General features: G+C 41.3%; 1 protein-coding gene across 3 annotated transcripts in view; it reads left to right on the forward strand.

The window, feature by feature from the left end:
* Positions 1-8,985, forward strand: part of LOC141910868 (fibronectin type-III domain-containing protein 3A-like) — an 86,972-nt gene extending 77,987 nt beyond the window's left edge. For all 3 annotated transcript variants that reach the window (XM_074801729.1, XM_074801728.1, XM_074801730.1), the window contains 9 exons: positions 634-739; positions 1,351-1,523; positions 2,128-2,319; positions 3,134-3,208; positions 3,429-3,679; positions 4,384-4,584; positions 5,176-5,342; positions 5,873-6,000; positions 6,752-8,985. In XM_074801729.1, coding sequence (XP_074657830.1) covers positions 634-739; positions 1,351-1,523; positions 2,128-2,319; positions 3,134-3,208; positions 3,429-3,679; positions 4,384-4,584; positions 5,176-5,342; positions 5,873-6,000; positions 6,752-7,081 — 1,623 coding nt within the window. In that variant the 3' untranslated portion in view covers positions 7,082-8,985. The remainder of the gene's footprint in view (positions 1-633; positions 740-1,350; positions 1,524-2,127; positions 2,320-3,133; positions 3,209-3,428; positions 3,680-4,383; positions 4,585-5,175; positions 5,343-5,872; positions 6,001-6,751) is intronic.
* Positions 8,986-12,729: the final 3,744 nt, after the last annotated feature.

The raw sequence follows: 12,729 nt of genomic DNA on the forward strand, positions 1-12,729 counted from the left end.
GAAGTGCAGCGACTGCAGGGGTGAAAGCTGCGACAATAATTTACTGAATGACGTTTTTTTTCTTTGAATACCACGTTTTTGAAGTAAATTCGCCGCGGCAATATTTACAATCAGTCCAAAATCGGCATTTGGCCGAGGCAATCAAAAATTGCTTCCAACGTGCCTGGTGTACACCGCGGTGAATCAGTGAATCGTCAGTTACTATCTAAATATATATTCATATGAGTCTCATTTTACTGATTCAACATCCGTAAACAGGGGTGGATCTAGCCTAGTTTGTGAGTACTGCTCAGCTGTGGAGAGGCTCCTATGTCATAGAAAATCTTAAGCGCTCTGCAATCAATGTTAAAGTAAAATCATTCATAACAAATAAGAAGTTTACACAATTTCGATTATTCAAATCGGCCATTCGAAATTACTTCCAACCAGAACTAGAAAAATAGAAGGGCACTTCTGCAATAGTGAGCCTCGCTCAAGCGGTTGTAGCTGGATCCATCCCTGGTAAACAAAAACAGAATAATTTCGCAATCCCCCAAATGAGTACGGAACAGGTGTAAAATCAACCCAGTTTTTCCCGGCCGGCGCCGTTGATAATTCCCGATCGATAATCCTATTTCGTTATTTTCGTTGCAGCATTCTGAAATCAACACGATAACAACTCAAGCCCGAGCGCCGGACGCCTGCCAGGCGCCGAAACTTCAGGGCAAACCTAAAGCCACAACGTTACATCTTAGATGGAGTAAGTACATTCAAATATATGTCATAAATTGTGTAAATTTTGTATTGTAATTCGCTGGCCCTATAGTAAATTCTGAATTGTAGATTTGTAGATTATTCAATTCTTACTGTAGATTGTAGATTATAAATGCTTAGCTAGGGTGGCGCCACTGACATGGAAAACCTGGAAAACTCAGAAATTCAGAAAAATCTAGAAAAACTCTCGGAATTTGACAAATTTTACTAATAACCTGGGTCCAGTTCCGCAATTGTGAGTTAGGATTTGACTCTTGAGTTAACGCATTGAAAATGAACTAACTTCAACCCAGAGTTAACTCTAACTCACAACTGTGGAACTGGGTCCTGGGAAACTCAGTGAATTTGGATAATGTTATCGACCGCGTGTTTCTTTATCAATACGTGATTCAATGAAAAATGAATGAATGGTAAACATTTTAAACCTTGAAATTTCTCTGATTCACTCTCAGGGAATTTTGTAAATTCACATGTAAAAATCTGGGAAAACTCGAGGTATTTGTGAATGGCCGAAAAAGTGGCGGCGCCCCGTTAGCTGTAAATAGTGATTTGTAGATTTCGAAATGAATAAATAATGTCTGATGTGTTTTCATACAGATTATCCCGATAACGATGGCGGGTCGCCGATACAGGAATACGACATCCTGATGACGTTGCCGGATAATACAACGCGTGAAGCGTACAAGGGCCGGGACCTTGATTGCGTTGTCGCCGGTCTCGCCCCCGGTCGGCCGTATTTATTCCAAGTCAGAGCTATAAGCAAGGCAGGGGTATGTACCAAGTTATGGAAATATCGCTTCCCTATGACATCATCAAATCTGTCGTCATCAATCCACCTATGACATCATCAAATGGCCTACTAGTGGTTTGATCTGTAGAACCTCTCGAAAAGATGGCCGCCTCTAAATCCCCCTATGACATCGTTAAATTGCTTACCAGTGGTTGGATCAATAGGCCCATCTAGACAAGATGTTGGCCTGCGTAAATCCCCCTATGACATCTATGAATTGATGTAAAGGCCAAATTTAGAATAGATAGTTGCCTCTATTAATCCCCCTATGACATCATCAAATCTATCTAATGACCATTCTGGAATGGGCGGCCGCCTGCATAGATCCCCCTTTGACATCAATTAATCGCCAATTACTAGCGGTTTGATCTATGGAACTTACTAGAAAAGATGTCAGTCTCCATAAATCCACCTATGACATCATTAAACCTATCAATAAACCTTTCCTAAAAAGATGGATGCCTTCATAAATTCCACCTATGACATCATGAAAACAGTTGAACAATAGGAGACTCAATGAAAGCAGCTATCTTTGTTGAAGTGTCCGCACTTGTATGATATTGATGTTCGGTTTGCTGTTTCAGGCTGGACCCTGGTCGGAGTCGTTGGAGGTAGTGAGCGGAGCCGGAGTACCCGATCCGCCTCGCCCTCCGACGGTCAACTGTAAAGCGCCACACAGTGCAATAATCACGTGGGAGGAGCCGGTGAATAACGGTGCTACGGTTACTGATTATAAATTAGAGTGGACGCAATGTTCGGAATCTGACTTCACTCAAGTAAGTCTGCAATTTAGAACGTATCGTAGATTTAATCTTAACGACTTAAGACCAGTCTAAGCACATTTTGGTTCTATAGACAATCTAATAACTTAAGATCATTCTAAGCTCATTTTGGTTCTATAACCAATCTAACAACTTAAGAACAGTCTAAGCTCATTTTGGTTCTATAACCAATCTAACAACTTAAGATCAGTCTCAGCTCATTTTGGTTCTATAACCAATCTAACAACTTAAGATCAGTCTCAGCTCATTTTGGTTCTATAACCAATCTAACAACTTAAGATCAGTCTAAGCTCATTTTGGTTCTATAACCAATCTAACAACTTAAGATCAGTCTAAGCTCATTTTGGTTCTATAACCAATCTAACAACTTTAGACCAGTCTAAGCTCGATTTGGATCTATAACCATACTAGCAACTTAAGACCAGTCTAAGCTCATTTTGGTTCTATAGACAATCTAACAACTTAACATCAGTCTAAGCTCATTTTGGTTCTATAGACAATCTAACAACTTAACATCAGTCTAAGCTCATTTTGGTTCTATAACCAATCTAACAACTTAAGATCTAAGCTCATTTTGGTTCTGTAGCCAATCTTAACAACTTTAGACCAGTCAGACCTCATTTTGATTCATAGTCAATCCAAAAGCTATTTTAGTTCTATAGTCAATCTTACAACTTACAGTCTAGGTTCATTTTGGTTTCTTTTACCAACTTGAGAGACCTGTCTTAGAACCAGCTCAGACTCACGACTATGCAACTCGGTGCGGTAGGTGTTTATTATTAACGAATGTTTGTTTATTTTCATACAGTTATACTACGGCTCGTGTATTAGTTACGAAGTGAAAGGATTAACTCCAGCTACTACTTACCACTTCAGAGTTCAGGTACGTCGCGTTCCTCTCAAACATTCAACTTTCTCTATCAGAAACCCACGGTAGGCATTTGAACCTGATGGCACCGAGACAAAACCCTGCCTGACTTGCCATAGTGCGCAGCTACATGTGCAGCTAAAGCTGATTCCTGAAATAGTGAACTTTCAGTCATATAAATCCACCCCCTATTTCTGGGAGAAATATTCAACAAAATGTTATTGAATTCTTTCAGGCCACAAACAGCGCCGGCCCGGGACCATTCAGCGCGATTTCCATGGCTACCACTCCTCCCTCTAGTCCGGGACCGGTGGCGTGGATACGACCTTCGGTGACGGCGACGACCTTGCACTTGGTGTGGAAGGAGCCAAACAACCACGGTTCGGAGATCATCTCGTACAACATCGACATCGGCGACCGACATATCGCCGTCGGCAACGAGCTGGAATACACGTTAGAAGATCTAGTCCCTGAAACTACGTATAGGTACGTCTGAAGGGTGTCCCCATGAATTTATTCATGAAATTGTTGGTTTTTCATTAAAAAATGGGGGCTGTTGTCCTAGGGGGCAATTGTGCGAGAAACGCCTGTCTGTTCTCTGTTTGTAGACAAGTCTGTTAACTCGTCTGCTGACCCATCTGTTAACCCGTCTGCTGACCTGTCTGTCAACCCATCTGCTGACCTGTCTACAGATCTGTCTGCTGACCCATCTGTTAACCAGTCTGCTGACCTATCTGTTAACCAGTCTGCTGACCCATCTGTTAACCAGTCTGCTGACCTGTCTACAGATATGTCTGCTGACCCATCTGTTAACCCGTCTGCTGACCTGTCTGTTAACCTATCTGCTGACCCGTCTGCTGACCCATCTGTTAACCTGTCTGCTGACCTGTCTGCTGATCTATCTGTTTGTACCGTCAGCTTAAACCTGTGCGCTAAAAGAATACCAGAACGGACTGGTTCCACGCCTCATTTTAGTTGAATGTTCACTTTTATCTGCAAACTATGGAACGGGATACTGGACTCCGTTCCACAGTCTTTGAATTTAAATAGATTTAAATTAAGCCCTGCTACAGCACTTGTGGAGGGGTGATAGACCACTCTGGAACCAGCCAGTCGTCTAATGATATATGATTTATAAATGATTCATAAATGATTTGCTTTAAAAATGGCGTTGTTTTTATTTTGTACAGAATCCGAATTCAGGCGGTGAACAGTATCGGGGTCGGCGCGTACAGCTCGCCGTTGAAAGTGACGATGCGAGCGTTGCCGCCGCCGCCCCCTCGACTCGAGTGTCTGAACTACGCTCCGAACAGTCTGAAGTTGAAGTGGGGCGAAAATAAAAACACCGAACTGATTCAGTACTGCGTCGAAATCAAACGCGATAACGGCAGGTAAGACCTAAAGCGCCATCTATTGCAGATATGTTGTATGATTCAAACCCGTTCAGAAAAGATGGCCGCCTCTAACCAATCCCCTTATGACATCACATATTTGTTATAAATGGGTGACTGCTGTGTTTTTCAATATATTCTATCTATTCGATCTATCCAATATAGAATTTGGTGATGTCATAGGTGGATTTATGTCGAGGCAGCCATCTTCTAGATGGGTCTACTCTACATATTTATTTGAAATGATCAATAAAATTTGGTGATGTCATAGGTGGATTTATGAGGCAGCCATCTTTTCTAGATGAGTCTACGTATATGAAATGATCGATGGTAATTTAATGAAATGAAATCATCGGGGGATTCATAAAGGCAGACATCTTTTCTAGAGTAGTGCATAGATCAAATCACCGAACATTTTGATGATGTCATTGGGGGATGTATGAAAGTAGCCCCTTTTTTCCTGATCTGCCTAAAGAACGAAAATAATGAGACGATGATGTGATATCATTGGGGGGGGGGGGGGGGGGAGTACGGAGGTGACCGCCATCTTTTTGAAAAATCGTAATTCTGACCGATGCATTTTATTTTCAGTTATCAAGTGATATATCAAGGCATCAGTCAGAATTATAAAGTGAATAAGCTATCAGAGTTGATGGATTACCGGTTCCGAATTAGCGCCAGTAACGAGGCTGGCCAGGGTGAATACAGCGACGATTACTGCTTCCGAACTACGAAGGCGCCGCCACCGGCAGTCAGAGGTACTAAACCCGACATCGATTTACATCGATATACACGGATTTACATAATCAATGTACATAAATTGAATCAGGATGACTAACCTGGAAATCAGGGAAAAGTCAAGGAATCCTTCTTTTCTTTCAAGTCGAGGAATAGTCAGGGGATTTCGTTAACATAGCTATTTCGCGCATATTGTCATACACTTTCAGTCTAAAGCCGTGATCACACGAGCCAAATTTGGCCCGGAACAACTGTTCACATGGATGCCAAATGGGCCCGAGCCTGTGTGGCCCGGGCCAAATTTTGCCCAACCAAAAACGTCTGACCAGGCCCGAGCCAAATTTTAGCACCAGACAATTAAAGAAATCAGATTTCTATTTCTATTTGCAAATCAGTGAATTAAACTCCCCGATAAAGGCCATCAGCTTATTAAGATTTATGAAATCCATGTATTCTAGGCTTAATAACTGGCCTCGGTTTATTGACCGCAAATATACGGTATTCGAAAGATGTTCGGAAATTTCATCGTTGATATATTATATATTTTCAGCTCCGAAAGCGGTGAACGTGTCGATCGACTCGTGTCACATCGAGTGGAGTCCGTGTCGACCGATGGGCAAAGACACGATCGAGTATATATTACAAATACAGCATAGACATGACTCGGAATATCGGCAGGTAAATAAGTACATCTAATTTACATCGATTGGCATATATTTGCGTAAATTTTCATAATTTTGCATCAATTTGCGTATACTTACATCGATGTAAATCGAATTACATCATTTTGCGTCAATTAACATCGATCTGCATTGATTTTGATATATATTTTACAACAATTTTCATCGTTTTGCATCGTTTTATTTATGTATTTGCATCAATATACATCTTATTTCATCACTTCTCATCGATTTACAACAATCTATGTCAATAATGAAATTGTCATAATGACTTCCTTTATTTCACCCCTTCCTTTGGTTCGTACAGTCTCTCCATTTGGGGGGTATCTCTCAATCTATGTTCCCTCAGCGTATTGAAATTGATTAATTAATTCATACCCAAATTTGCTGGAGATAATTTGAAGTTTGAAAAATTCCATCCTAGTGTGTTGAATAACAGGCACACCGCTATAGTGCGTCTACACCGTGTGCGGTGTATCGTTTGTTGTTTATATTTTACTATGTTTAACAGGTGCTGCCATCTTTCAATATAGATAAAAACTAATTATTGATAACATCGACACACCACGATGCTGTGTACTAGCAAAATCCATCACCGATATATACATCGCACTGCGGTAGAGTGCGGTGTAGACGCACTGAAAGGGTTAATCGCGAAAGAAAATTCATTCATGTAGATATTAAACGAGAAATTCATTCCATCATTCATAAACGAAATAAAGTTGATTTCGGGATTGTTTTCGTTGCAGTTGTACCGAGGAACGGCGACGAGTTATCGTTTGGACGGTCTGTCGTCGAAGACGGAATACACAGTAAGGGTTTGTGCAATACGCATTTGCGACGACGACTCAGAACTGACGGGCGCGTACAGCCCGGGGGTCAGCTTTAACACGCAGAGCGTGCAGCCGGTGAGATCGGTGGCGACGCGGTCGGCCGACTCGAAGTACGCCGAGCCGCGCCAGCTCACCGATCAACAATGGGCCGTGATCATATTGTTGTGCTTCACGATATTCGCCGTGTTGTTGGCGTTCGTCGCGCAGCAGATTCTCGCCGCCGTCACCGACGACAAGAAGCAATAGTCGCGGCGGCGGTGATTCAAAGATGGCGCTGTCGTCGTCGTCGCTAGTCAAATGGCGCGCGCCCACGTTCGATTTCGTTCGAAAGCCGTTCGGATTCTTAACCTCTCATAGGCGTTCGTTTCGAGGAGTATACGGTACGCCGTCTAGTGAGCAGACGGCAGAAACGAAGTCGAAAGCGAGCAGACGCCGAAAGCAGCAGACGGCTGTATCTCGATCGAAAACCGCCGAAAACGCTCGCCAACTATGGAAGATATCGACTTAAAACGCGGTATATAGAACGTCAAACCCAGAAATCGGAATAACAGAAATTTTAGTCACGATCTAGTGGTAATTACGATCACCGATCACCGAATATTCATTGCATACGAGGTTAAGTAAATCTTGTCGATCGAAAGGTGTGCGCCATTTTTCTCTGCGTGGCTTACTTATAAAACGTTCATAGATAATTAATAATAACGATGATGATGTATTTAATGCTGATATAGAGAGATATTCTTTAAGCGTAAAATGCCATGGATAAAACTTGCTGCTGAGTTGCTGCGGAGAAATTCTCTCGTCTAAACCGTTACGCCGCGATCAGTTCGAATCGCGAAGTTCATCGGGAAGTTACCGATCGCCGCCTCCTTACCGTCGGCGTCGTGTGTTGTGGGATTTTGTTTATCGGAATCGTTTTAGGGCGGCCGGGAAAACTTAACGCGAAGATTGTTTCGAACCGGACATTGGTAGGGTACGGTAGACTACTCCTAACTCGAATTGTTCACGTTTCTACGATAATTAGCTTTGAATTTCGAACAATTGAAATTCAATCGATGTTCTGTTCGTCGTGATGAGGTACCACCGCACACCACCAGGTGGCGTGACTGCATTTCTAAGTATCCAATTTTCAAACAAGTTTGAACTGAATTTCTAACCTATGGAATCCAAAATGTAAAGAGTCTCTAAAAAGATATAAGAGTTTGGGTACAGTTTTTGCAAGTAACTACTAGCGCACCCGGTGGATCCTCACTTGCCACAAGTGGAATCCTAGATCACACTAGTGACACCTGGTGGATCCTCGCTTGCCACAACAGTGCTCTGTACCCCCTGGTTCTAAGATTTATACGCTAGTTCAGCGATGATTCGAGTTCGAAGAGAAGTCTACCGTAATCTACCCGCAAGACTTATTCTTTCTGCAATGTGCCTAAATGCTTAATCATGTTACGTCGGGGAGTGGTTGAAAAATCTCGTAATTCGGGGCTTAAGGTATAGTTATACTTAATAGGTGCAGGTTCCTGAATAAATGCGCGCACAACCGGTAAGGGGTCTTGCGAAGAAATGTTCTTGCAGTGTTAAGAAAGAAATTTCTAAGTCGAAAATCAAAAAAAGAATCTATAATACGTGAGGACAATTTATATACAGTTTTTACCGGTTAAGCAGAGTTAAGACTTTATTCACGCGAGGTCGCGGACTACGCGCGGGCAGACGGATTTTTCGTCGTCGCCGCGTCCGAACGAAACAGGAGATGTGTATTTTAATCGCGAGAAAATAACTATATATTGGTTAACCGATTGCATTTAAAAGAAAAACAAAACAAAAAAACGATTGAAAATAAACGGGCACGTCGAAAAGAGAGAAAGCGCCCTCTATAATAGCACGTATGTCGTCTGCTACCGCGCGACCGCTTCGTACGGAGACGAGGGCTTGTGAATATTTAATGAGATGGGCGGGGCTCGATCCGTCGATCGTTACGGGCATGTGCTGAAGAGTCGTTCGCGCGTATCGAGCAGTGGACGACGCGACGACTGATTGGATGCTTGTGAAGCTCAAATTCAGTGAAACTGATTAAGATATCCGTACGTTCACAAACACATATTATTATTATTATTATTATTATAAACGGATGTGTATATTCTCTACTTATCGCATGCATGCGTAGTTTCGTGTTTTTTCGGTGGTTTTTTCAGGGATATTGCATTTCATTCGAATCTTGAAGTCGTTTTTTTTTTTTTTTTAATTTCAATTTACCTTCGGCGACGAAAGCCGAGAGAGGTCGGTCGTGCGTTTTAAACGCGATGGAGTCCTCCGGTTCGTTTCGTTACTAGTGAAAAAAGTTCGATATGAATTCATCCCCGAGCGGAGCGCGGGTTTCTTTCGGAAAAACTAGCTCATACCCTTTCAAGTGCTGGCTAATTGTAATACCCGAAAGTGCTGGTTCGAAAATTTTGAAAAATTCTGCCCCAGTGTGTAGAATAATGGGCACACTGTATTGCCTCGACACCGCGGTGCGGTGTATCGTTTGTTACAAATGCTGCGCTATGTTTGACAGGTGCTGCCGTCTTTCAATAGAGATAAAAAACAATTACTAATTATGTAAATACACCGTGCAGTGGTGTACTAGCAAAGTCTATCACCGATTGATACACCGCGCCGCGGTGTAGATGCACTGAAGGGGTTTACTTCTAGATCGTTGAAAACGATTTATGGGTTGAGAAGTTTTTCTAAAAAAAAAGAAGAAAAACCGCGACCGTTTTCCTCAACACCGCCAGATCATTCATTTCCCAATAGGTGGCGAAATCTACTTAGCAGATGTCTGCTCGATACGACCATATTTGTTGAGTCCGTCTGCTGCCGTTTTTGTCACAAACCGGAACTTCACCTGGTTTTCCAGCGGTTTTTAAACTAATCAGTATTCAACGCACCGCGTTTTGATACCGAATATCAAATCGAAAAAGAAAAACGAACACGAATAAATACCCGATATTAATCTCGTTGCCATGACAACCATTTACGTATATCTTTCTCGTATTCCGATTTGAGCGAATTGTTTGTTTTGTTATTTTTTTGTTTTTAAAATCGCAAAATGGCGATGAATGAATCCTTCGAAATAGTCTTAATCGAAAAGTGAATCGGAAATCGTTTAGAAAAAAAACATGGGTCTTACTTAAAATGTACAGTCAACTTGGTTCTTCGGATTTTGACCGAAAAAAAATGATAATTTTAAATATTGATATTGATGATAGTAATAATGATAATGATGATGATGATGATTATTATTATTATTAACATTATGTGTACGAGTATATTATATAAGTAAATGAATAAATGAATAGATATATAAATATATATATGTATAAATAAACAATTGCGTAGACCGAGAGGGGACGAGTTGTTGGAGAAAATTTTATTTTCGAAAAAAAGAAAAAGAATAATTGTCTCGTATTAATCGCACTTAAAAAATGATAAAACGTATATTAATAATGCGTGTGAAGTGAATTGTTTTGATGTTTGTTTGTATTGATAATTCTCTCTATAGGAATATTATTAGTATTATTATTTCAAACAATCTTCTTTACGTATCTATAGTAACTAGTCACCGAGGTTGAAATGTCATCGGGATGGGGAGTCATCGGGGGTGGTGGGGGGGGGGTTGACAACATTTATCGGATCTGCGTTTAAAAAAGGGCCATCTCTGATAGCGCGCGATAAAGATTAGAAATGGTTTTCTCTTTTAGAAATTTGTATTTTTTTCGCCTCGAAATTTGATTTTTCGATTACGAAAAAAGAAATTCGTCGTTGATTTCGTCTAGGGGTGTGTTTATTCGGTTAAAATGGTGCTCTCTGTAATAAATGATCGATTCGTTAACTTCGATTGATTAGAAATTTTCGTTAATTATACAATTATTATCATTATCATTGATAGTGTCCGTATATTATTATTATTATTATTATTCCTCGGTGCCAGCTCTCGGTCAACGGTGCATCGATTGCTGTGCCCCGCGTTGAAACGGGGCTCGCATTTAAACAGATTTCTCATCTCGCGTCTCTGAAGAATTGCTATTATTTCCTTTTCGTTAACGCGTTCGCTGCTGGTAGTACGGTGCTGCCCCCTATTGCGGCTAGGATCAGCTATGCGTATAGCCTGCTCATAGCGGCAAAGATGGCTGAACTGTAACTATGAGATATCTCGTAGTGGCAATAATGGCTGAACTGGAACTAAGAGATATCTCGATCTTTGGCGGCGAACGCGATGCTATGCCTGTGATTTCATTTTCTCGGCCACCTGGTGGTCGAAAATACTCGCAGCGAAAATTTGAAGAAAAAAAAAATGGTTGTGTTAGAAATTTCTTTTTTCTCTCAAAAGAGGACCATCTGGAATAAACTGAAAAATACGTGTTGTCGTGTCCCATCGTTGTTTGGTCGTGCCGTTTTAAAATATTACGTAATCTTCCTGTCTGTTGCTTAAGTAACTCGGTATTTGTGTCCATGACAGCGGTACGCGGTAAATGTTGCTAGAGCGTGTTTGTGAGCGTGTCCGATGAGGTACCGGTGGTGCGCACCAGTTGGCGCAATGATACACGGTTTCTGTTAGGAGGTATTTTGAATTTTATCGTCGGCTCCCGAAACCAAATATTATCAAAAAAGTCATCGAACGGGTGGAGGATCGAAACCTTGCTAATTCAGTAGCCACATTGTCACACACTTAACAATGAATGCAGCCCGTTTCAAATTCCAGCATATATATAAGTCTGGCTCAGTGTATGATGAAATTCGTGACTGAAATTCGTGAATGCAGTGACTGAAAATTCGTAAATAGTCGAATTGAAAATTTGTGGTTGCATTTCAAAATTTCAAAAGCGAATTTCCAAGTAGAAAACTTGTAAATAGTCGAGAGTTCTTTCAGAAAAGGGCAACTTGAGGGTCTTCTGCAAGGCTTACAACGCAGCCTTGCTTGACGCCATTTGATAATGAAAAAAGTTGATTCGAATTTAATCGGATGTTGAAGAAATTGAAGCGCGCGAACCGCTAGCGACACCCGGCGCTTCCTCACGGAATCCTCGCTCGCCACGGTACCTCATTACGCGTCAACTCACGAACACACTCCTCGTGAAACGATAATTCTGGCGACTCGAAAGCGTTAGATATGTGAATGCATAAAAAAAGAATAAAAATAAAAATGCTGGCTACACAGTGGTTCTTTTCTGTGATAAATAATAACGTATGTTTGCGAGGAAAAAAATACGGAAATTATAATAAGATTATAATTATAATTATTATTATCATTATTATTATTGTGAGGAAATCAAGATACCATTATGTGATATAGAGAAACTTATTATTATATACAGTATTTGGTGCTTCAAACGTGGCTTGGGAAAAATTGTATTATTACATTTTACGCCGGCTGTATCGTAAAGATCCGATACAGGTATCAACCTGTAGCCTGGACCCCGACCCCATTAGACGTTCACCGTTTAAGTGCGAAGTGTCGATGATCACTTGAAATTGATCTCGTAAAATGTCTAATGTCCGGTGTTTGTTGTTCATTTTCAATTAAGAATGTCTTGAGGTGAAGCCCTGAAGTGTGGACGATCAGAAACGGGCGCAATGGTGGTAAAGGGGTTCGGGCTACAGAATGCATCTGCTTCGGTCAGGTCAGAATGGATATAGCGCAATATCAATGACGATAAACTGGCCTTGTTGCGCTATGTGTCAACGCAAACAGGTTTTTGCCCTTACCCAGTATCGGTCACTGCTTTCGAGTCGGGGTGAATTTCATCAAAATTTATTCAGAAAAATCTTACAGAAAATTGTTTCTCCGATTGTCAACTCGTCGTAATATTTACGGCAGTGCCAACGCTAACGAGTACGCCGATTCTCAACGCGGTGAA

The sequence above is a fragment of the Tubulanus polymorphus genome, chromosome 9 (assembly GCF_964204645.1).
Source record: "Tubulanus polymorphus chromosome 9, tnTubPoly1.2, whole genome shotgun sequence".
Lineage (NCBI taxonomy): Eukaryota > Metazoa > Nemertea > Palaeonemertea > Tubulaniformes > Tubulanidae > Tubulanus > Tubulanus polymorphus.